Source organism: Carassius gibelio, chromosome B10 (assembly GCF_023724105.1).
Source record: "Carassius gibelio isolate Cgi1373 ecotype wild population from Czech Republic chromosome B10, carGib1.2-hapl.c, whole genome shotgun sequence".
NCBI lineage: Eukaryota > Metazoa > Chordata > Actinopteri > Cypriniformes > Cyprinidae > Carassius > Carassius gibelio.
In genome coordinates, this window is record NC_068405.1 from 5,590,134 (window position 1) to 5,617,201 (window position 27,068).

Consider the following 27,068-nt stretch of genomic DNA (forward strand, 5'->3'; position numbering starts at 1 on the left):
ACAGTACTAAATATTAGTGGGAAATAGACGTTTTAAAAATTGCAGTATCAAATTGTACTGAAGTGGAGACATTTGACAACACTATTGTCAACTATATTTACCAAAAGTGTTACTGTTATTATGTGGTTACTATTTCTTTGTCTGCTTTTACAGATAATCTTTTTATATTTACTAAGTATTTATGGGGTTTTAAACTAAAACACAGTAGTGTCTATCTAGGAAGGATGCAGCCTGTCAAACATAACTAAAAGCCAATCATAGCAGTGGGCATTTACTTTTGAGTCTACAGTCCACCATGCCTATTTAAACAGAGCGTTCTGATGAGTGGGGTCAAAACGGGACAGAAAATAACCTATTATTTTAATGTAAAAATCATGATAAACGTGATAGTTTAGAGTCTTCAAATAAAGTTTCACACATATATCAGACTTATCATTCTGAGTGTTCAATTATTGTTGCCATGATTGCATAAAATGGTTGGATATAATCATACCTGGTGCTGTCTTCCCAGCAAGGACCAGTTTGTTCGGCTGGGTGCCGGACTTTAGCTTCTGTGTACGGGGCAGGTGCAATGTTTGTGCCTGTCGTTGTCTCTTCAATTCTTCCTCACGCTCTTGGGCCGCCCGAATCTCCTCTTCGATCATGGACAGGGTTCTCTGTTTGCGTGAGCGCAGTTTGAACGGTCCTGAGGTGACCTCTGTTTCCTGAGAACGAGTGACAGCTGCGGTGCTCCTGAGCTCTGCTGCTTCAGAGTACTTACTGAAATAGCTGAATTCTGGTTTCTCACTTGCTGGTGGAGAGGGACTGGGAGGTTTGTAAGTGTTCACTGGGATAACCGGGGCAGCTTGGACTACAGTTATCTGAGGAGCAATTGTTTTCTTCTCCTCCAGGGGGGATGGCACTTTGGGAGGTGGCGTTGCAGCAGATCTCTCCACTAAAGGTTGGGGTTGTGGTTCAATACTTTCCACATGTCTCTCAGGAATGGGGGATGAATGTTGTGTGGCCTGTAAAGGCTCCCATTTGTCATTCTGTTGAGCAATGGCTTGTTGGATAGCGTTTTGGACAAGAATACCTGCATGGTATTCCAGCTCTTCTTCCGTCAAGCCATCTGCCTGATAAGACCCACTCTGTTCACTTGGAGATTTGATTCCACTTTCATGTTTTCCATTGATTGGTGTAGTGGCCATTGGAGTTGAGGGAAAAGAGTATTCTCCAAGAGAGTTTTCCAAATAGGCACTCATGGTCTCATTTGATGCACCACTGTCGCTTATGTTGTCCATACTGAAGTCATTGGAGAGCGACTCAAGTACAGTGGTGTCCTGAGATCGAAGGGATAGGTCATCTAATCCGGAGTCAATTTCTTCCATATGGTAAGAGCTGTTCAAAGAGCGTTGACACAAATCAGAGTCCTCTTCCTTCACAATGGTCATCACTGCCCGGGCACAAGTAAATTCATCATCTTTCAACTCATTCTGAGCCAAATTTTCTTTGGGTGGCATGGCAGATTCTTCAGAGTAGCAGTAAATCTTTTCAGCTTTGACTGTAGAAACTTCACTTCCATTATAGGATGTGACCCCTTCTTGATTGGCAACTGTAACAGAACCGCATGGCCTCTCTACATGTGTGACCTCTGAAGTCCTGGAGAAAGGTTTGGCAGAGTAAAGCTGTGGTGCCACATTCCTCTTAGGGGCTGTGGGCTGCTTGCTATGTTCAATCTGCAAAAATTGCTTGCGTGCAGCAGAAAAGTCAATCTCTTCCATGACAACATCCTCCTTATTTTCTATTTCAGGTTGGGTAAAGAAGGTTGTCTGTCTGGGTGCAGCTTGAGGCATAAGGTTGACGTCTGTTCTCATCTGCTTCCTCTCCTCATATCTTCGAAGCGACTCCAGTTGCTCTGGCTCTAGCTCCTCTTCCAGTGTCTTTTCCTGAGGTGGGTTCCACCATTTTGCTGCAATTCCAGGATTCTTCTTGACTGCTTGACCCCGGATGAGTTCCAGCCTTTCCCTCTCTAGCTCTTCAATCTCCTCCGAGGGTCTGATTTTCTTCACCCGAACTTCTTTCTTAGTTGGGGTGTCGAATAGTTTCGATGGTTTCTTCTCTTCATGAAATGGTCGGAGCTCAAAACGGGCCTCTTTCTTGATTGCTGTCCTAGGTGACTCAGGTGACCTTGTGCAGTCCATTGTATGACCATTGGGTTTGGTGTTGAAGTTGTCATCAACAAAAGTGGTCTGTTTTTTTCCTTCTAAAACAACTTCATGGTTGTATAAGGGAGATGTGTCACAAGTACGCACAGATGGTCCAGTTCCATGAACTTGAATTGACTTAATATCAGGGGAACTTGTCCCATTTGAAGTCATTTCTGCCCTGGCATCACAACAGTTGGCCTCAAGGACCTCATCCAGGTAAAGGATTTCCTTGGCAACTTCGCTGTCCATTCCTTCTCTTCCATCTCTCACTATGTTCTGTCCACTGCTCTCATAACTTTGCTGAGAGTCGGTCTGAGTTTCAAGCTCCATACTGCTCTCACCACTGGATATCAGACTCACAGAATCGAAAAAACTCACAGTCTTCAGGCTTCTCTCGCTTTTCAGCTCACTGTCATCCTCTGAGAGTACAGGGGACTTCTGGGGAAATAAAACAGAGGTCACATTAGTTTAAACATGGATTTATGCAACTCTTCTTCACAATAAACACTGCATTATGGACGGGCATGCACACTTGAGTACTCACATATTTGGCAGCAATGTGAGAGCAAGGATTGAGCATTTCTATAATTGCAAGACATGACCTTTTTCAAAACTTAAGACATTCCATACCTTCAAAATTTAGTAACATGTTTTCTGCACAACTGGGTTTATTTGATGTCAAAGTTTGGTTGGTTTGGATTGCATGCATTGTTTTCTGAAGCTGTGTGTGCATATGTAATCCACACTCAAGTCTGCTTGAGGTGCTCTGGGATGTAGTTCTTGTGAACTCTTGCTGTTGATATGAATGAAATTGCAGAACAACATAATGATGTACAATTTGTTTTTGCATGCAAAAAGGCATAATTTACAATAGTGTAAGATGATGCAATGAAAAAATATGTGAATGGGTAGATCCCTGTCCCAAACCAAGTACTTGCTTTGCTTTTTTTTTTTTTTTTTGCATAGTACTGTACTTAAAATAATGAAATGTCCCAATTATATTAGTTGCTACACTGCCAGTTGTATGAACATCAGAGAACAAAACAACGTCTCAAAGGAAATACTGCTTGTGACCATCATGCATAATATAGGTTATCTGTGATAAAATGTGGAAGATAATGGGTTTGTTGAACTCTGACCTGTGCTATCTGATCCTGAGTATTAATAATTTAAGGTCTCTTCAGAGGTCTACAAAGGTATAATGGAGTTGCAAAAGTTTTGAATTAGAAGAAAACATGAACCAAAATAGTATTGGAATTTGTGCTTATCCTTTTGGAAAATCCCCTTTACCTGCAATAGAACATAAAGTACATATATATTTTCAGTTATGATTTCTTCTATTTGCTGGAAGGATTTACATTTATGTTCTTGGCAGAGATATTCATCCAAAGCAAGCTACAACTGATCTCCTAAGTTTTAAACCAACGACCTTGCATTGCTCTAAGGGTTAAGTTACAGGAACATCATAAGCAAGACTGTAATGGTTTCATGAGAAACGTAATTGGTTCACAAGTTGAATTGAAGAAATCACTAAAAGAAATAGAGAAAAGAGAAGGTTTTGCATGCCTTAGTTTTCAATATCCCCCTCCATGTCCATGTCTAATGTGTGTAAGTGGGTAATAGGTCCTAATTATGTACTAAAAGAAAAACACAGATGTCTAGACTATGACTCTCTTTATTTACAGAGCACTAATTGCAGAGGTTCTTGTCCTCCGTGGATCTGGTACTGAAACCTTTAAGTGGTCTGGTAACCCTGTGGGAGATGGCTGAGATGCATTTGCAGAATGAAGCACTGCATGGTCTCCTCAGGGGAAAATACCACTTATTACGCCGAGCTTTGCTTTCATTGCTGCTCATTCACCAGATGGGACAGATCTTTTTAAATTAAAAACTCTGACAGAGTCTTACACAATGTGACATCATTTTCAGTGTCCCAGGTTTAGGTTCATCAATTGGTATGAACTGAAATAATGCTGAGATTATTGTGGAATGACAATCTTGTTAACATTGTTGTTGACTGTTATTAGTCCACATGAGTTTTTATTTTATGCTTTCATGTTTAATCTTGGCCACAAATTTGGTATGCTGGTCTGCTGTTCCAGCTGCATGAAATTCCTTTGCTGATATTGGTTCCAAGTTTGGAAAACACAGGGTGCCAAACCTACATGAACAGCACTCCAGAAAAGTTTTAGCAAACCTTTAACATACAAAATCACAGTATCAATACAAGATACTAACAATGTGAGAGAGTTATTGCTTGTTAGACCTGTCTAAAGTGCAGTATTACTGAACCGAACCACTATATTCTCTAGTAAACAGAGGCCATGGCAGGAATTCGGTTTCTTTGCTCAGCATTTATGTTTTAGAGGTGAGCATGCATGCCTGAGCAATTTCACTTGTTTGCTGTTGTTTGAAATTTGGCGTTCCTGAAAAGGCTAGTCAGAGACCTGTTTAGAAAAGCAGTAATATAACCTGCCATAAATGGAAAAGCATAATAAACTAGTGGTAAATGAAGCATAGAGATGTTATTTTTACTGGACAGCCTAGAAAAGAGGAATTTGTTTCAACTCAAAGCCAAGTGCTATTTCAGGTGACGGTGTGTTCATTGCCACATAAAGTAAACCTATTTCTGTTTAAACACTGGGCGGTACAAAACCTGTATTACATCATTGTATATTTTTATTCTAACAATTGAACGATTCTTACAAAATCACCAACTATAAAACAGTTTCATATTCTCAAAAGAATGGATTGCTCTAAACGGGAAAAACATTTTATTCCCAAGCTTGTAAAAGCGAATCTAAAGAATTAATTCATATCAAACTAGTGTTAATAATGTCCTTCTTATCTCAAACTGCAGTGTTGTGTATGAGTAGCAGGCACATGATGTCTTTAATGTGGCATGAGTTCAATAAGACCCCTTTCTTCAGTCGCACAGACCACCCTTCGCCTCCGGGTGTGTTCACAAGCTTTCAGCCCAAACTCTTACCAAATAATGACATTAGGAAGTCATGTGAACTTCCCCGAGGCTGTGAAAAACAGACTAGGACAGATTTACAGACAGAGAGTGAATGTTTATCATTTTGAATAGAGCACCGCACTAACTCAAATTATTTGTAAAATGGTTAATTCAATCCACTACTTTTTATGTAAGAACGGTTTTACAAATCATTGACAGAACAATTCATACAGCTCATAAATTAAAAGACAACATAAAAATTGATGTTTTACAAAATACATGACTTCATTTTCTAGAAGCAAAATGTAATTTATTGAATAGATTTCAGTATGGCTTCTAGAAGTATAGAGAATGTAATTTATGAATCATAACTATTCAAATATTCCAGTGATTGATTGGCACACTGTCTGGAGAAACTGTTTTGTTACCTCAAACAACCTGGCTTATCAACTGATTTATTATAAGTTCATTTATAAGGCATATATGCCACTCAATTAACTCTCATAACAATGAGTTCTAACAGATATTTGAATAATTTATAACATCAACTGTTTGGTTACCAACATTCTTCAGAATATCTTCTCTTGTGCTCAATAGAGGACAGAAACTCATACAGGTTTGGAACAACGTAATAAACAGTGACAGACAAAGCTTTCATTTTTGAAATATCCATTTAAGTCTCTTGCTCAGGTTTTTCTCGTGAGAAAAAAAAAAAGCAATTTCATAAGTTCTCAATAGTGTCCCAAACAATGGTCAGATTTGTCAAGAGACTGTATGTAATTTTAATATGAGCTCAAACATTGATCATCATAATTAAGTAAAAAAAAACAGTAATCATCAATGCTTATCTTCAGAAAAGAGTTAGACATGAACTACAGCATTGAAACTTTCGTTCTACAAGTGTTCAACTAAAGTGTTCGAATTTTTTTTAAAATTAACTAACCACATAAAGCAAAAATACTGACTTAACTATATGACTAACTGAATATGCAAAATCAGTATACTTAACATTTATTGCTAAATATTTAAGTATTACAGATATAGCCAGTGTTTGAGTGACCAAATCAAATGACAAAGCTTTTTTTGTCTCATTGGTAATAGCGACTAGTCTGATTGCTGAAGCTCTGTTCAGGATTATGGAAAGTGTAGTTCTTTAAGTCTTTGTTTTATTAAATCACATCTCTAGAGAAGCATACTGTATACCAACAAACAAAGTCTATAGTGAATTTCACTAAAACCTGTTGTCTTTCTTATCTAACCCATGAGATTCACATCCATTTAATGCTCTATACTGTTACTATTTGTGAAAATGTATTTCTTAAGTAATCTTAGATGAAACATGCAAGCCAAAGCTAGTACGTTAAAGAAGTTTTGAAAGAGCAACCTGTCAGAATTACCCTCTTAATTCTTCATTTTTTTTTCTATTTAATAACCATAAGCCGATCTCATATATATCTGCTGAGGCTGACACACACACACACACACACACAAACCCCCTCTGACATTCCCAGCATAGTTCAGCTGTCTTCCAGACTCCTGCAGTCTAACAGAAGTGATGAAGGATACTCAGCCCTGCCTCAACCTAACTTAACCATGTGTGTGTGTATATAAACCTGCAAAAGACCGATATGCATGGAGATAAACTCCTTGTATATTTATATAACTTTATGTGCTTAAAGGCAAAGTGTGTCATATTTGTCATTTTACATTTACTGAAACTAGTCTATCTGTGTCTCTATTTATGTGACACTCAGCGTGTTGTTGCCCTCGCAGCATCTGGAAGCAGTTAATCAGACAGACAGATGTAATTAACACATCTGAACCGGTTTGCTACATTTAGCCCTACTTTCCCTCTCAAAAGGGTGGCCCCCTGAAAGTATTTGGGCACTTAAGTCAACTTTAGAAATCTTATGGATTTCATTGGAATAAGCAGCACTGGCAACAAACAATGCTGGAGTTTTCTCAGTACTAATTTCTGAACTGTGACTTTTCATAAACTGCCCTTCAAGATATATTTAATGAAGCTATAGTGCAATTTCTACACACAGATGTACTACAGAATAACTGCAGGTGTGGTTCCTCACAATATGAACATGCTTCGCTAGTTTATTTTGTCATTTGGTCACTTTGTTTGCTCACAATTTGTCTTCAGGCATCCAAACACGTCAAAGAACAGAAATATTCCTCATTTTAACAGTTACACGCTTTAAGACACTCACAGTGCAGTCAGTACAGAGCAAGCCATCACACTGAACTGATGATGAAACCATCCGTACCAGCGCAGACAGGGAACGCTGGAGTTCAAAACATCAAATAATCTCAATTACTGCGTGACTGGGCTCAATGAAAAACAAATTGAGACTGTTGATCAATGATCCTGCTTTTAAAAGTTTCAGAAGAGATCTTGACAATTTTTCAAACTCTACAGATACCAAAGATATCAGATACAAGAATTCTCAAATTAAAACACATACAAGAAACTACACACACACACACACACACACACACACACACATATATATATATATATATATATATATATACAGTGGGGCTCGAAAGTTTGGGCACCATTTGCAGAATCTGTGAAAATATGAGTAATTTTCAAAAAATAAGAGAGATCATACTAAATGCATGTTATATTTTATTTAGTACTGTCCTGAGTAAGATATTGTATATAAAAGATATTAACATTTAGTCCACAAGACAAAAAAATTGCTGAAATTATCAAAATAACCCCACTCAAAAGATTGGGAACCCTTGGTTCTTAATACTGTGTGCTGTTACCTGATGATCCTCGACTGTCTTTCTGTTTTGTGATGGTTGTGCATGAGTCCCTTGTTTGTTCTGAACAGTTAAACTGAGCAGCGTTCTTCAGAAACATCTTTAAGGTCCTGCAGATTCTTCAGTTTTCCAGCATCTTTGCATATTTGAACCCTTTCCAGCAGTGACTTTATGATTTTGAGTTACATCTTATCACACTGAGGACATTTGAGGGACTCCAACACAACTATTTAAAAAGATTCAAACATTCACTGATGCTCCAGAAGGAAACAAGATGCATTAAGAGCTGGGGGGTGAAAACTTTTGAACACGATGAAGATGGCCAAATTTGTCTTATTTTGTAGAAATATAATTTTTTTTCCATTTAGTTCTGCCCTTCGTAAGCAACAGAAGATACCAAGATACCAACCAAGGGTTCCCAAACTTTTGAGTGGGGTTATTTTAATATATATATATATATATATATATATATATATATATATATATATATATATATATTTTTTTTTTTTTTTTTTTCTATATTAAATAGAATACTAAAGCACTACACTCTTAAAAATGAAGATGCTTCACAATGCTATAGAGGAACCTTTTTGTCTAAATGGTTCCATAAAGAACCTTTAACTAACATCTAAAGAACCTTTCTGTTTCACAAAAGGTTCTTTGTGGCAAACGAAGATTCTTCAGATTATAAAAAGGTAAGAAAGAGATGGTTCTTTTGACTGAATGGTTCTTTGTGGAATCAAACATGGTTCTTCTATGGCATTGCATATAAGCACCTTTATTTTTAAGAGTGTCTACGTTCTAAAAAAATAAAGGTTCCTAAATTGTTGGTTCCCCAAAGACCCTTTCAGTGAAAAGTTCTTAAAACCCCATCTTTGTCTCAGTGTGAAGAACTTCTCAAGAACCTTTCTACATGATAAAGAATCCTTTGTGGAACATAAAAGTTCCATGGATGTTAAAGGTTCTTCGTGAAACCTTAAATGCCAATAAAAACCTTTATTTTTAAGAGTATAAACTCTCACTGTACGTCAACAGTTAAGTTCTTTTTCCTGAGGGATTCCAGTCGAAACATCTCATGCAGCTGATACACAAATGAAACACAACTGAATCTCCTGAGCTATGAATGTGCAATCACTTTTCTCAGACTCGAATCTGAAACTACACTTTCTATATATTTAGGCCCATATGTCTAAACCCCTATTGCAAAGAGTTTTTTCTTACCTTTTTCATACTTTTCCAAATTTGTAAACGGATTTCTGCCACCAAATCACAGATCCTTTACATGAAAAAGAAACCTCAGTACAGACTAGAAGTCCTGAGTGTCCCGTTGTCAAAGCTGAGTCCTCCAACACCTCAAACTATAAGCCTTTGAGGAAACCCAGTGAAACCCTGCCCAGGACAACACAACGGAGGGCTTTTCCTGGCCACTGCTTCCACCCCCGCCCCTTTCCTCATGTGTGTGTGTGTGTCCCGCATGTGTGGTTTAAGAGTTAGGGGTGTGGTCTCTTCCTGTACTCACATAGAGAAGCGCTCTGTCAGAGCCGCCCTCCAAACGCCCTTCACTGACCTGGACAGAGGGAGTCTCCAGATTCCTCTAGTATGGCTTACACCTTACAAGAAAAGACGCAGTATGGCTGGGTGGACATCTGTCCTCTGGGTGGAACATTATTCACCGCTGACTCAAAAATGACTCCCTGACTGGATTCTCTTACTCATATTAGATAAGTTAACAAGTTTGTAAAAGTTGATAAAGATGGAATTTTACCACGTCACAGCAAAAACATGCTATTGGAAATATGCTATTTCTAAAGCTTTATTTCTATAGTTTAATATATTACAAAATTAATATAAACATTTTTTAAAATATAACAAATTGAAATACTTTAAGGCAGGCTGCATTCAAGTGTTTCCAAACCCGATATTGCAAGAATTTGAACGTACTGCACAAATTGATATTTTTTATGAATTTATATTGAAAATTTCATAGCTATGTTTCTTAGCACACTGTGTTTAAAATTTAAACTCGTTTTCACGACAGTGCGTCTAAACACACTTAAGTAAACTTTTAAAAAAGTGCACTTTTTAATATAAAATTAAAGATTCCTTTAAAGTCCTTTAAATAAAGCACACTTATTTTGATGTGTCGGCTAACATAAAGCACAAGTTAAGTATATATCAGAGTATCATTTTAACTGTTGTGTTATTCAATATTTCAACATTTAAAGTTAATATATTTTAAATGTACAAAATTTCAACAGAATTACAAAGGTGCGATTACAAATGTAATTACAATTAATAAAAAAAAAAAATACATGACAAACAAGTTTCAATAGAAACAAATGCTTAAAAAGTAAAAATTTTCTTAAAAAAAAAAAAAATTAAAACATTGAAACATTTTATAAACACATGCATTTACAATGAATTTAATGTTCATTTTAAATTTTTGTAATGTAAATTTTTGTTATGTTTTTTATACAATGTTAATTTAACACAAATGTAATGTTTAACACAGATAACTTTTGCTGCATTGTCATTATATATTCCCATATCACTAGACATTGCTTAGCTAAATAACGTGAAATGTGACTGGATAATAATGGCCTGACCAATAAACCTTAGAACAGGAAAGGTCTTTTATTCAGAAAAATGCATTTAAGTAAGTGTTACAAATGTCTGCTGGCATGGAAATCAAATGAACGAGGATGTAAATCAAAAGAGTATTTTAATTATCACGGGAGAAAAGGGTAAATCCAACACAAATCTTTATACGTCAGAACATTACATCAGGAGAAGTAACATTAATAACATCAATTGCGGACCAGGAGGAACTAAACAGACTATTTAGTATTTTAGGTATTTAGACGCAAGGAAAGTAATCAGGGGAATGGAAAACGTGGGGACATGACCAAAATAAGGAAACAATAGAAACAGAAAGTCCACGATCTTGACAGTTCACCCCCTCCCGGAACGGTGTGTCCTCGCACTGAAAGAGATATTCCAGCAGAGGGAAGGTGGGGGTTCTGGAGGCGGGCGTGGGGCAGGCAAGGGACAGGCAATGGAGAGGAAGCATGGAGCATGGAACCAGGGTGGAGTGGATGGGAGGAGCCCCGGAGTAAGAGAAGCCAGATGGTCATCCAGAGACCAGCCAGGATGCTGACCCATGGTGGAGTCGACGGGAGGAGGAGCCATTGTAGAAGAGGAGCCGACAACACCAGGGGGTTGACTGACCGGGAGAGACTGACAGGTTGGAGCCAAGCAGACAGACAGCCAGGGTGAAGCAGAGGATTTGGAGGGCCAAGGAGGAGCTGAAGGTTCAGGCAAGCAAGGCGCAGCCGGGCCCCTGGAAGACCGCTGCGGAGCCGGATTGACTGAGGATGGAGGCGGAACAGGAGGGAAGGAGGAGCCTGACAGAGCTGGAGGGATGGAGTGACGAGGCGAAACCAGAGGAATGGAGTCTGGAGGTGGCAGATGGTCGATGACTGACCAAGGTGGAGCCCGAGGGATGAGGAAACCCGGTGGAGCTGGTGAGATGCCGGGCCACGGCGGAGACGAGGGAGCTAAGAGCCAAGGCGGAGCCGCTGAGTCGAAGGACCGAAGTGGAGTCCAGGGCTCGGAGGCTGGGTAAGCTGCAGGACTGACTGGCACCAACAGAGATGAGGTTGAGGAACTGGCTGGTCTAGGAGGAGGTGCGAGAAAGAGACTGGGAGGAAACACAGGAGGATCAGGGTAGGACAGAACCAGCAGGGAAACAGGAGATTCAGGACTGGACGGAACCAGCAGGAATGGAGCAGAGGAACTGACTGGTCTAGGAGGAGGTGGGAGAGGGAGGAACACAGGGAACACAGGAGGATCAGGGCTGGACAGAACCAGCGTAGACACAGGGGACTTGGGTAATACCTCACTGAACCAGTCTATAAGTTCCATTTGAAAAATGTCCATTTATCCCTCTAAATAATTTTCAGAAACCAGTTTCAGCTCACTCTCAGTTGTAGGAGTGTGGGCAGGGCTCTCCTCCATGCCCTCGATGCTCACTAGCAATTCCACGGCGCACGGTGTTGTCGGCTCACACACCCTGTCAGACCCTACTAGTGGCTCATGCTCTTTGGCGATGATCGGCTGCGTCGTGTTGGGCTCTCCATCTGCGTTGGGCTCAGGGAGTTTCTCCATGCAGCGGGATGATGGCTGGCTGGTCTCTGGTTTGGGAGTGGGGCTGGAGATATCCTCCTCAGCGGGGCCGACGGTGAACGGGGATCCGTTATTCACCAGCTCCCACTCCACGAAGGCAGCAATATCCTCTCTGTGACCGTTCGCTGGCAGGCGTGTGTTACTCCGCTCGCTCAGATCGGTGTAATAAAAAGAGCGAGCAGTCTGGGAAGTTGGTAAGGCATGCCAGATTGATAAAGTCCCTGGTGTGGTTCTCCAGCGAACGGTCGAGTTGCTCCAGGCACAGGTGTCGGACTGCCGGGATAGCCATTCCGGGAGAGGGAGAAAGCAAAAGCAAAAAGAACTAAAATTGCCGCTAAACTCACTGTTTGGGTCCGCGATTCTGTTACAAATGTCTGCTCGCTTGGTAATCAAACGAACGAGGAGGATGTTAATCAAAATAGTATTTTAATTATTACGAGAGAAAAGGGTAAATCCAACACAAATCTTCAACCATCAGAACTTCAGGACACCACATCAGGAGAAATAACATTATTAACATCAATCGCGGACCAGGAGGAACTAAACAGACCGGGTATTTAAACACATGGACAGTAATCAGGGGAATGGAAAACATGTGGGGCTAAATCAATAAACAAAACGAGGAACGGGACATGTCCAAAATAAGGAAACACAATAGAAACAGAAGGTCCATGATCGTGACAGTAAGATCCTAAGTATTACAATTGCGTGTGAGTAAAGTACAAATCCTTGCAATTAATATTAATTATGGTAATCAAGTAAACTAACTGAAGTATTTTACACTCCCAGGTCTCTTGCAGCTCTTATTATAATCAGTCACATGACATTTATGGCTCAGGTTATTGGCTCATGTACTACCTATGAGCAAATATGGCACATTTCAAGTATTTTTCTTATCACAAATACACAAGTGAGCACTGGAAAGCAGGGAGAAGAGCGCAGGTACCAAACTGAGTCATTACTCTATAGGCCCTGAACCAATAATCCTAAACCAGACTCACACAATTCACAGCAACCAAACCATCCCATAAACAAAATAATTACAATGTGATTTGTGTTCACTTTCTCAGTTTCTAATCAGCCCTGTTGTGCTCGTTTCAGGAATTTACTCACAAAAGCTAGCAAGTACTATTTGTATGTCTTATCAGGTCGTGTAGTACACATTGTGAATTTATGGGTAAATGATTAAATAGATCTCTATAGTTATTGTTTTCACTGAAATCTCAAAATAGAAGTTAGTACAGTACGTCCCTGACGAAATCCTGGTGAGATTTCGCTGTAGTAACACTATAATGTCCTTGTGCCAACAAGGGCCTTTAAAATGGGACTACAATAGAAATACAGATAAGAGCAAAAGAGATTCAGGCAAGATTGCTGTGAGAATTGAATGCCACTCAGTCATACAAGGCTGCAAAGGAGACGTTGTGCTAATAATAACATCACATGCTTGGTTCTGTTCAGAGATACACAAAGACTGCAGTAAAACCTTCATCTGAACCCAGAAACAACAGTCATATCAATAATAAAGAGTTTTTACTGTTTTGCAGTATGTATTTAACCACTTCACATAGCTATCTTAAATTAAATTAAATTGATGATTTATCCAAAGTGACTTACAGTGCATTTAGGTTAGTTTTTTTTTTTTACCTAACGTGCGTTCCCTGGGAATCAAACCCACAACCTTGCACTGCTAACGCAATGCTCTACCATTTCATAATTTCTTGGGAAATATATTAAAATATTACTCAAAGGAGTATGTGTGATATTGCTCAAAACAGTAACAGGTTGTGGTGGTGGTTTTTGTTCATTTCTCCTTCTTTAGAGTTGGAAGGTGTCTGTAAGGAATGGCTGAAACGGAAGTGTGTTTTAATGGAGGATGTTGGTAGCAGTGGTCTGGGGTGTGTCATCCTCTGTTAGAGAGCTCCTTCCTCCCACAGTCCGTGTGTCATTGTGGATCAAGAATAATAATAATGCAGAGTTCTGTGTGCTGTTTTCGGTATTTTGTGTCATGCTTTAAACTTCACATAATTTGCTAATGTAGCTGCAGTCAAGCTACCTTATTGAAAAAGTGTTCTATGGAAGCCAATTTCTTTTAATTATGACATAAAAATAATAATAATGACATAAAAGTTGTAATTATGACCTACCAAGTAATATTGATGATCTAAAAAGTTGAAAATATGACATTAGAAGTCAAAATAATATGATTCTAAGATATAAAATGAGAAAAAGTAAACGTCATATTTATAATATACAAAGCTGAAATTGACAAAAGTAAAAAAATTATAAAATACTAAATCATATTTAGGAGGTAATAATGTGACAAAATAATATGTGACCCTGGACCACAAAACCTGTCGTAAAGGGATACTCCACTTCAAAATGAAAATTCTGTCATCAGTCACTTACCCCCATGTCGTTTCAAACCCGTAAAAGATTTGTTCTTCTTCAGAACACAATTTAAGATATCTTGGATGAAAACTGGGAGGCTTGTGACTGTCCCATTGACTGCCAAGTAACTTACACGGTCAAGGTCCAGATAAATGTGAAAGATATCATCAGAATAGTCCATCTGCCATCAGTGCTTCAACCGTAACGTTATGAAGCAACGAGAACACTTTTTGTATGAGAAGAAAACAAAAATAATGACTTTATTTGACAATTCGTCTCCTCTGTGTCTGTCCGCATCACTGTAGCGACATTTTAGAGAAAATGAGCTGAACGCAAACAGTGTACAGATTGTTCAAATTGTTGAATAAAGTTGTTATTTTTGTTTTCTTTGCGCACAAAAAGTATTCTTATCGCTTCATAAAATTCAGATTGAACCACTTATGGCAGATGTAGTATTCTGACGATATCGTTCATACTTTTCCGGACCGTAACACTGTTATTTACTTGGCAGTCTATGGCAGGTTTTTCAACCTTTTAGGACATGCGCCCCCCCAAGTTTGTCTAATTTCACTCGCGCCCCCCACACCATATTCACACCTAATTACTTTATTAACATTATCATAAATGCAAATATCCATTAAAGCTAATAAAGCAGCTAAAAAAATTTTTTTTTCGTTTAGAAATGCACTGATCCGTTCTCATCAATTTGATATTATCTTTACTTTTATGTTCACACAAAACAACCGACTGTGCTTACAAGGATACTTGTAAGAGACAACCAGTTGTCACTGACAAATGTCAAGAGTGCGTTATTGTAGCGTGAAAGTACATTAATACAATGCTCGAGCACGAATCTCTCCGCTCATGCGCAAATTTCCTTTGCTCTCGCTCAAACCAGGGGTGCACGCTCAGATATACACTGCTCTCGCCCGGAGAAATTGCGCGCACCTAAAACGTGTCTCTCCTGTGTCCTGTGCACGTTCAGATCTTTCTGTGCTCATGCGCCATAGATATTAATTATTTTCGCACCTGAATTAAACATCGTCAAAGGTTATCATAAACTTTTAAAAAGTAGTCTCAAAACAGATTTGTGCAGGGCCTTTCCTTGATTTTTTTTATATTTTTGTATTTTTGTTTTAACATAAACTGGTTAATGTAGCTACTTTGTTTTACTACATCTCTTTTTTTGTTTGTATTTAGGTTTATGCAGTTTTTGCCATTTCCATGCCTCGCACGTCCGGTTTTGTGCGAGAGCAAAGAAAATCCGCACATGAGTGTAGAGATTTGCGCTCGCACATTGCATTAATGTGCTTTCGCGCTACAATAATGCGCACCCGACATTTGTCAGTAAATCAACGCCATAAAAAATGCATTATCACAGCACATGAGTACTGCACTGAGATGTCTTGGGCTTAAAATTACTTTAGTGTTCAAACTGACAAGACTTAAAACACGAATGAAAAACTTTCTTTAGGAAGCAGCACTGGCCTGATCGTTAAGATAGTTTTTGGGAGCTAAGGTGATAGATCGGGGACTGAAACCCACCTAAAAATGGTTTAGAACCGCCCCTGCATAGTGTGCGTAATTATACGGCAACATAAATATATAACCAGTTTACTTGATTCAGTTTGATTGCTGAGCGTGTTTCTGAGAAAAAAAAAAGATAATTTGTGGTTGGTTTTCTGAAACGGCTAACCGTAAATCATCTTACACTGTCATTAAGCATGACTGATACTCGAGCCTACTCTGCTCTACCTGTCGACTAGCAGTGGGAGTCAGACTGCCCCCTAGTGGATGGCTAAAGATTTGGTAACTTTTTAAGATTAAGAACTTTTAAGATAGAACTTATATTAATGAATCCTCAAGGGAATGTCTGAATTTACTGATGCTCGCGCCCCCCTTGACAGGTGCCGGCACCAATATTTAGATTTTTTTGGCACCCTCAAAATCCAGATTTTCAAATAGTTGCATCTCTGCCAAATATTGTCCTATCCTAATAAATCATACATAATTTCGAAAAATTGACACTTAAGATATTCACACTTAAAGGTCATATATGATTATTACAATATCATATTTTATATGATTATAAGTCTTGAAGTTACAATTATGATAAAAAGGTAACATTATTATTCATATTTATAATATAAAAAAGTTTAAACTGACATAAAAGTCGAATTAGGTCAAATTTGAGATGAAATGTCGCAATGACAAAAGTCAAAATTCTGGAATACTAATTAGATTTGTGAGATGAAAAGCAAAATGACAATATGAAAAGTCAAAGTAAGGCATAAAATACTATCATATTCTTGAATTGAAAAGTAATGAAATCTTGCAAGAAATATTAATCAGGATATTCTAAGCTGTAACTAAAAAGTTGAAAGTCACAGAAATGTTTAAACTATAAGATACTTTTTGAAACAAAAGCTGAAATTGACATAAAAAGACATCATAATATTGTGAAATTATGGAATACTAAATTAAAATTATGAAATAAAAGTCAGTGGGTCAAAGATCAAATTAAATGCTCTTAATTACTTTCCAACACCAGCTAAGCCTAAAATCCTTTCAAAAACATGCACAAAACTGAGTGTCAGTTAGGAAAGTTGGCAACATACAGGTCATGTCAGGTTTCATGTGCCTGCCAAACAGCTGTCAGATACTGCAAATGGCAGTCAAGATAAATGGCAGCTCTCTTCAGATATAACAGACCTCCTAGAGTGAGGCTAATATACTATTAAATGACAACATTCATTCCAACCTCAGACATAAAAGCAATTCAAAGCCACTCATAATAGCCATTACTATCTTATTTATAGTTCGAAGACCGAAAAAATAAATCTTTTTAAACTATTCTCAGAAGGCTGTTGTAAACAGTCTTACTCAATGCCTACACAATGCAACAAAAACTACTGAGATCGATCAATGTGTTCAGGACACCTTCAACTTTTACCTTTAGTTGACATGATTTGAATTAATAATAAGTGTTCCTAAAATGTTTACAAACACATTAGGCATAAATGTTTATCAATTCATAAATACATGCTTTTTTTTTTTTTTTTACGTGTTTTTACTATTAAAAACTTTTTCATGTTTTCAGGAAACATTAATAACTCCTTTATTACTGGTTCAAATCAGATTAGTCTCATTGTTTGTATATGCAGATATTTGTGCATAACATTTAAAGGTACAAAATGTTTTTTTTGCATGTTTGACCATCTAAAAGCATTGATATTATTATGTAATTTCAGTTATATTTTAATTGTTACATTATCAAAATATTTATATTATATAACTATCTGATGTGATAAAAACAATAATAATTAGTAAATTACAGTGACAACGAGTAAAGAACTCACTATTTGTATGTACCCTATTAATGTGTTAATATTGTAGGGACTCCAACTATGAACTATGAATTAACTACAATAAAAAAATAAAATAAACAACAACAACAAAAAGTTTTCAAAACGTCATCTTTTTTCCACACAACCATTTTTGAAGACAAACACTGTTCCAAAGTGAGAAGCTCAAAGCCAGATGAGAGAGATGGGAAGAAACTGAAGTTCATGAACACTTTATGCTTAGGTAAATACTACCTACTGTCTTCACATCTGAAAGTATTAAAGTATTATTTGTGGCAGAACATGCAAATACAACAAAAACCTCTTGAAGAAAGGACAAAATTAATTCAGCTTTCAGAGGAGCTGTTTTAAAAACCAAGAAGATCAGATCCCTGTAGACCCTGTAGACTGAAACAACAATGTATTTAGAGACAAGGAGGTGAGGAAGACAATAAACCCAGGACACTGTGCTTAACACCCTGTCACCACCCTGCCTAAAATATGACCTCTAATCTATGGGAAGACAGTTGGAAGAGGGTCATCTGGATATTGTCAGCCAAACCCAAGGGTAAAATGGGAAAAATCAACACCCTAAACGAAAACAAGGATGGTTTTGTGAAACTCGTTGAACTGTTTCAATTAGCCTTAGTACTTACAACTAGTAGAGCTGATTGGAAAACAGCTTACTGTCCTCAAATTAACCTGGCTTAAAGGCCATTAAAAATGGCACCAACCCCAGTTAGTGAAAGCTGAATTACAGTGGCTTACTGGCTTATGTCCATTACTCAGGGGATGTCCGTACACTGACACTTATACACCTCACAGGCTTGCCCAGACATCATGGAATAAAGGTCAAGTGAGCATAACTGACTTAAACCAACCTATTAGAGATAGGCCAATAATTCTAATTGTATTCTAAAATCTTCTCAACCACACCAAACTTTAAACAAGTAAAATTCATTCAGTGGCTATAACCTAGACAACCTAAACACCTAGTTTCTAATCATACAAGTTATCATACACACACACAAACACAATTTGATTTAATTTTAATAAAACATAAGAATAATTAATTGAGAATAATATTCATTGAGAATAATGAATTAATTATTCATGACATACTCTTAGACTGACTACAAAATTATACTAGCATTCAGGGAAAAGCCTCAGGATGGTTTAGATCCCACTTGTCTGACCATTTACATAGTATCTTTGTAAATAAGAAATTATAAGTTATATATTGTAAGTATACAATTATTATAAGTTAATGCCAGTAAATTATGGAGTGCCTCAAGGATCTGTTTTAGGCCCTCTGCTTTTCTCAGTATACTGTACATCCAGCCCCTTAAAAAATATTATTAGAAAACAAGGGTTAAATTTCCATTGTTATGCTGATTATACCCAGCTATATATATATCAGATACATTTTTCATATCATTCTATTTCTAAATTATCTATTTTAACAGAATGTGTTAAGGATATAAAAGATTGGATGACCAGAAATTTCTCCTATTAAATTCAGATATTACTTATTAGACCAAAAACCTGCACACCTAAGAATAAAGTCTGCATTTAGAAGCTCCGTTGAATAAAATGTAGAAATAATTCAAAGTAACACTTTTTTTTTGTCAGTAGTCCACTTTACCCTGGACCTCAAGCAACATGGATTGTGTGCCTCTCCTCTCTTCCTCCAGACTCTGGGACCCTGATTGCAAAATTTACTTTCATCAGAGAACATAACTTTGGACCACTCAGCAGCAGTCCAGTCCTTTTTGTCTTTAGCCCAGGCAAGACGCTTCTGACGCTGTCTGTTGTTCAAGAGTGTCTTGACACGAAGAAGGCGACAGCTGAATGTCTTGCATACGTTTGTGCGTAGTGGTTCTTGAAGCATTGACTCCAGCTGCAGTCCACTCTTTGTGAATCTCCCCCACCTCTCCAGGGTGTGCTTATCCCTATTGCTTGTACACTTTTTTCTACCACGTCTTTTCCTTCCCTTCTCTTCTCTATTTAATGTGCTTGGACACAGAGCTCTGTGAACAGCCAGCCTCTTTTGCGTCAATGGTCGTCTTTTGGACAACTGTCAGGTCAGCAGTCTTCCCCATGATTGTGTAGCCTACAGAACTAGACTGAGAGACCATTTAAAGGGTTTTTCAGGTGTTTTGAGTTAATTAGCTGATTAGAGTGTGGCACCACGTGTCTTGAACATTAAACCTTTTTTCAATATTCCAATTTTCTGAAATACTGAATTTGGGATTTTCCTTAGTTGTCAGTTATAATCATCAAAATGAAAAGAAATAAACATTTGTATTGTAATGAATGAATATAATATACAAGTATCACTTTTTGAATGGAGTTAGTGAAATAAATCAACGTTTTGATCATATTCTAATTATATGACCAGCACCTGTATACAGCTCAATAAGGCTAGTCTTAGAGTGAACTTCTAAGCATGGCATTTCCAGTGTGGCCCTCAAACTCTTGGTTAACCTGCTTTCCAAGCCCAGCGGGAGAAGAGAAATAGAGCACATCCTCTACTCTAAATTTGGCATCCAGGTTGCAGGCAGAGCTGTGCTGTGGTAAACCCTGCTTTGTTTTATGGACAAGTTCTCTAGAAAAAGAAACAGCTAGGCTGCATTTTCAACTTAATTATATGTCTAAATGTTATTGTGATCTCAACTAAAATAGACAAGAGTGATACATGATGAATGCATTGAAAAATGTAATTGGTGTTGCTTTAAAGATAACACAATGATACTAGACAGCAGTGCCAAACATTTTTGCTATAAAGATCTTACAGCCAGAATGCAGAACATGTGTGTTCAGTGATCATTTGCAACAAGCTATTAACTCTATTTTTGTCTTTACATATTACTCATTCAATGTAAAATTGTTCTAAATGTTGCAAAGCTTCCTCATCCACAATTGAACTCATTTGCAATCGTCTCAACAATCACAGCATCAGACAACCCTCAGCTGATCCTTGCTCCTCAAAAAAACTTCAAAGACTACAAAACTGGAGGTACAGCGCCAAGTCCATGTTAAGCTCTAAAATAAAAAGGTCTTACCTTTGGGCTTTTTTCCAAAGTGAGGCAGAGGACCTGCCAAGGTGCTGTGTATTTCAACATACTTATAAAGGTTCCTTGATTCACTAGACTACACAATAAAACAGCAATCAGTGCTCTCGCATTCTTTCATTAGATGTTTATTCCTCCTTAATTATGGCCAGAGACCTCCTCAACGTTCATTTGGAAAAAACTAATAAAATCAGAAGCGTATGCACAGAGAGTAACATTCCTCTCTACTGCCGATTACAGCAGCGCCTATCCAAGTAAAGTCATCCCCGAGGGCTTTTCATCTGAAAATGAGCTTAACATCAGAACCAATTATATGGCTCTCCTATCTGATAGGTGAGAGCCGTCATTTTCTTCTCTCCATTTTCTCTTGAAGCTGTTGTATAAGTGCACTCGATAACTCTCTCAAAATGAAGGACAAAATAATGACAAAGAATAAAACGTCAATTATGCGAGTCAAAGTGCTCTTCATTCAGGAACTTTTGAACAGAACCGCAGAAAGCCCCAAAGTCATTGATGTCATTCTTGACGCAGTTGATCCCTACAGCACTGCCTTACTCAACAGAGCAATACTAGGTTATATTAAGTCAATATGTAAACAATCTTTACTTTATAATGGATGCTCTGGGCTTTATTGTTCAAAATTCATCAGTGCTCATCACTCCAAATGATATAATAATGAAAATTCTGTATATATATATATATATATATGTACATGAAATGGAAAAGGAGAGGAGCATCATGCAAAGAAGGAGTTTGGAAAAATTAATCATTAAAGGGGGGGGGGGGGGTGAAATGCTCATTTTCACTCAATATCCTGTTAATCTTGAGTACCTATAGAGTAGTACTGCATCCTTCATAACTCCAAAAAGTCTTTAGTTTTATTATATTCATAAGAGAAAGATAGTCTGTACCGGAAAAAAAAAACACGACCGGCTGGAGGTGTGACGTGTGGGCGGAGCTAAAGAATCACGAGCGCCAGTAGGCTTTTGCGTTGAGAGCGTTTGGAAGCTGTGACATTACCCTGAGGAAAAAAACATCATCCAAAACAAACCATGGCTAACAGTCAGATTCAGCCGTTTATTTATGATCCAGAATCAGATCCCGAGGCTGAAACTGAACGAGAGCAGCATCAGCAACGACTCGCTCCGAGCGGGGCTCGAACCCGGGTCTCTGGCATGGGAGGGGACGCACTAACAAGGAGACAGAGATATGTTAAGCAGTTTTACTCACCTGCGGTTCCAACACACGATCGTGACCCTTTTTCGTTGGGATTACATATTGCATTATCCTTAAGAAATAAACGATACGCAAATCCGGCGTCAAACTGGGCCTTGTTCGTAAAACAAGCATCTTCGAAATGCAGGGAACAAACACAAACACTTGCACAACTCCGTTGATGCTCTGTAAAAATAAACTCCATCCACTGGTCCCTTAATGCTTGTTCCTCTTTTGGTAATCTGTGCAGGGTTGTCTTGCCCTGGCAACCAAAAACACACTTCTTTTGTGACTTTTCGCGACGCTCTCACTCTGATTAGTGAATGTCTGTGCTCTCAGTGCTCTTCCGGCAGAAGTGCCTCAGGACCCATATAAGGAAATCCCCCGTCACATAGACCCATACTCGAAAAAAACTTTCCGAAACTTGTGACAAACCGGAAGGAGTATTTTTGGAACAGAAATACTCCTTCAAACGTACAACTTAATTTTTGAAACTTTGTCCATGTTTAGCATGGGAATCCAACTCTTTAACAGTGTAAAAAACTCAGTATGCATGAAATAGCATTTCACCCCCCCTTTAAGTGAATCGTTGGGAGTCGTTGAGCAAATAAGGTAAAAAGAAATGCATATTATAAGAAAATTAAAGTGTTTTTTGACCTTGCATGCATGTTGGGGACTCCGAAAACAAAAATACGAACCTTTAATTACCCATAATAGGGGCCCTTTAACACTTTCATGGTGGATAATATTATTAATGCATCCTCTCTACACTCTAAAAATAACTAAATATTTGTATATATATATATATATATATATATATATATTTTTTTTATAAGTTTATAAAATAAGTATAAGTATAAGTTTTTGTGTTGCATCGTGGGATTATTGTTCTTTCAGTCACGAAAGATATTTTTCACACAGTTTTGTATATCTGTGTTTTTATCGAATTTTCAAATATGTTTTTGTGTCAATTTGAAGATTGTAATTTTGTTGTTCTCCTCATTGCTGGCTGGTTTGGTTCATGGCTTTAACAGAGACTAAAAAAATCCCAGTATGAAAATTAACGGGAAAAATACTTCTGAAACGAAAGCCACTAAAAAAGTGGGTGGGCACTAACACACTCTCTTCCCGATGTGATAAAACCAAGCTACGCCCTACATATTTTGTCATTCCGAAATCAAATGGGTTGCAAACAGAGTTTATTTCCAACAGTCTCTTCAATTGAACCGGTAAGAATTTTAACCATCCATTCAAGCCTTCACAAAACAATAAGCCTAAACATCTCATCATTTCTATATTGCTAGTTCTTTGCAGAAGACCTGTGTAATGATGCAAGAAAGATCGGGAAGGTTCATTCCTCTGGCGTATCTGACTGGCAGCAGAGATCGTTCTGTATGTCTGTCCTGGACCAGTTGGCTCGTCCTTGCCAAATGCAACCCAGATTCACGCAGCGAAGCTGACATACTTTCTGTCTTTTTCCAGGAATCTAACCGCAAGAGTCCTTTCAGTTTCAATCCTATTCAGGGCAATTCTCCCCTAGCTAGCTTGCTATCAACAGGAATGATTTCCCCACAACATTCACCATTTCATATTCAATAAACAGTTCCCTGACAGGTACACTGCTGGTTAAAAAATACTGTGCAGTGCAGCTGCAGGAATTTTCTCATTTTCCGGTTATTCCTCAGACATTACTGAAAGCAGCTGTCTTTTAACTCCATGACAGACTTCGACTGGAGGAAGCAGCTGATTTGTTTGTGCTTTCAGCACAATGTGAGAGGTCAAGCCAGACAGGAAAAACCCAAAACCATTCCAAGGACAAACCCTGAACAACTCAATAAAGGGCCAAAGGAAAAAGCGCCATATTCGTGCCATTACATTTAAAACTATTTGGCTTGGAGAGAGCCTTGGAGTTAATGATAGCTATTTGGCTTCTTTCAGAGAAGAGGATTTGGATAATGTTGTTCTTTTCCCAGATGTTTGCTGGCCAGGTTTTCCAGGTCATTTTTGGTTTCCCTTAATTAATATTTCTCTTATTGCTTATGTTGCTGAGTGAGCACAATATCAAAACATGAGCTCATAGCAAACAATCATAGACTTCTCATAATACAGTAAAACTTTTAATGCACTAATTTATGAAGTTAGAATTATTAACAGGAGACCTGTGTCAGGTCATTTGATGATTCAGACAGGATTGTAGTTATTATGTCTATGCCTGGTTATGGGCTGAAGGTTACTGATGGTCTAGTGCTCAGGTTTTCTTTCTTGGAAATTTTTTTCCAAGAGAATAAAAAAAAAAGATTAATAAAAAAGAGACCTATAAGTTGGAATGAAAAGCCCATAGAAAAGCATTTGTAGATGCTTTGTCAGTCTTGAAGACATACTAGCAAAACGTGAAGCTTATCAGCTCCCCAGGCTTAAGTAAAGCCCAGAAAATAGCATATTTTTCTTTTAAGTGGTGATATTTTAAGTATACGGTTCATATCTCCAGGCCATTGAAACTAAACTGAGACGTTTACTTAATCTATTTTCGCTGTTAAGGCAATCTGTGCATTCCTGACTATCTGAAAGTCTGTTTAATCTAATCTTTGCTGATTTATCCATGCTAAACTTAACAACAAACTAACTAGGTCATAGTTAGAGTGTTCATATGTGCCATTTATACAGGACACATCCTGGCCAGGGTTTTTATATTGCCTACAAAACATCCAAAGTAGTTTGACCAATAACATGCAGGTATTGTACATAATCAACCAATCGTAATGGATGAGAAGGTGGGATCTACAGAGAACGTAAATATAAAACAAAACAAAACAAAAGAACAACAAAAACGACAAAAAACACACAAAAAAGTGCATCTCAAAGGCACCAAAAGTCTAACTGGCTACAGATCTGCATTAAAAGTGTTCCTTAATATGACTATTTAAAAAATAAAAACAATCCACCTACCAAAAAAGCCGAAAATATCATCCAAAATGAAACCATTTCTTGCCGATCTGTTGATTTAACTGGGAAACGCACTTAGATGCACTCTACGCTGGCAACAGTCATGGCAACATGGGTCTCGCTCGCTCGCTCGCTCTCTTTATAAACAGGCAGCTCAACAAAAGGCTGAATGCTGGGGAGACATGAAAAGAAAGACTTTGTGCATGAGATTCTAAAGACACAACCCGGCTCAGAATCGCAGCATTAGCATCCACTCATAGACATCACACACATCTCTGCAAACAAACTTACTACTGCCGGTTAATGTGTAAAGCATATATAAAACAGCTTTGTTGACATGAGGCATTATAGATGCAATACAAACAGAAACCACACATATTTTCCACTATGCACACTGGATTCAGCTTCACTGAGAAGTGCAAACTGAGGGTCGTATGAGGAGGAAGGTTTCTTATTAGTGCACATTCAGTGCTTTTGGCCTGTTTTATGTGCTGTGGTCAGCATGGTGCACTCCTAGCACAACAAACCCCTTTAAAATCAACATGAAAAGCCGTTCGCAATCTGTTTTACTTTCAAAATCCAATACATGGTCAAGTGAAAGCATATTCGACTGGAAAAACTCTAGGGAGGAACTTGATTGGCTCATGCAAAGTGGGCGTTAACTTCCAAAAATGCAGCCTGTTGTTTAAGAGGCACTCCAGGTTACTACATTGTGACATAAAATTAAGTCAAACAAAGACATACCATGCAGAGACTCAAATCGAGTTCAAACAAACAGATTTACTAAAATGAACAGATATGCCTTCGTTTGTTAGCTGTCATTGTGCTTGTCACGGAACATTGATAGAAGGCTTAATTTTGATGCTAACTAATGGAGATTGCCACAGTGCACTGCACCTCTCCCCTTTCACTCATTATCTGCTGCTATGGTTTAGATCCGAGCACTAATAACAGCTGTGGATGATTTTTGCTCTGATCTGGACGGCAGGTGTGAATGAAAGCGCCCTGATGAGATTTCAATCAGAGCACACACTCAAGTTCTTTCACTTATCTGTTCGCACAGATGTATTCACGTAAACACACGCAATCAACAATATACACACTGGTGTAAAAATCACACTTTTCCAAAACAAAGTCTGCTGCACTCCCAACAACTTGAAGTTCTCTTACTCACTGGAATACAACCACTGGGAGTCAGACTTATTCAACTATAAACTCAATTCTACATCTGAAACAGGGAAAAGCCAGCAAATGAGTGACTGATTCCGAATCCCATAAATAATTGATTTGGAACTGATTTGTGTATCATTCAGAAGCTACACTAGAGATTCTAAAACAGCATTGCATCAGTCCTGCACAGAAAACTCAAATCCGTAATGCATTATAAGAAAGCAACCAAGAAAAAAAATGATAAAGCAACTGACATATTTGTATGCACTATGCTTATTAGAGTATTGCATTGAGTAGTCCTGTTTGCAGGAGCTTTCTATGCTCCAAAATGCTCTTACAATGTTTCTGTGACCATTAGGATACTGCCTATTAATTATTCATTTACAAATACTATAATAAATATAAATAAGTATAATCTATTTGATGAATTATAATGCTTATTCACAAAACATTAAAGTTATGTTAAACCATGTCAAGTTCAGAGAAAAGCTTTGGCATCATCAATATGCATTATAAAGGCATGAATTATGTGTTGTAATGCATCATTTAATCTTTTCATGAATAATTATGCACAAAGTCAACATGTATTATACTATTTGAAAGATTGTGTCATGCATTTTAATGCATTATACTTGGTGTAAAAGTATTATAATGTATTACAGCTGTGTTTACAATTATTAATGAGATCATACACTGCATTGTAAAGTGCATTACTATGTATAATTAATGCAATTAAACTACTTACATAAGTATTCATCTTAATCAGCAAAGAGGGAAATATTCACTTTATGGAATTACCATCTTCAACATTTTATCCTAA

General features: G+C 37.8%; 1 protein-coding gene across 4 annotated transcripts in view; it reads right to left on the reverse strand.

Annotated features, from left to right (window-relative positions):
• Nucleotides 1–27,068, reverse strand: part of LOC127966796 (A-kinase anchor protein 2) — a 92,113-nt gene that overhangs the window by 11,811 nt on the left and 53,234 nt on the right. For 3 of the 4 annotated variants that reach the window (XM_052568066.1, XM_052568067.1, XM_052568068.1), the window contains exon 10: nt 494–2,624. In XM_052568066.1, the coding sequence (XP_052424026.1) occupies nt 494–2,624 (2,131 nt within the window). Of the gene's footprint in view, nt 1–493; nt 2,625–9,147; nt 9,376–27,068 lie in introns of those variants that run through there. The other variant, XM_052568069.1, reaches the window with a different exon arrangement.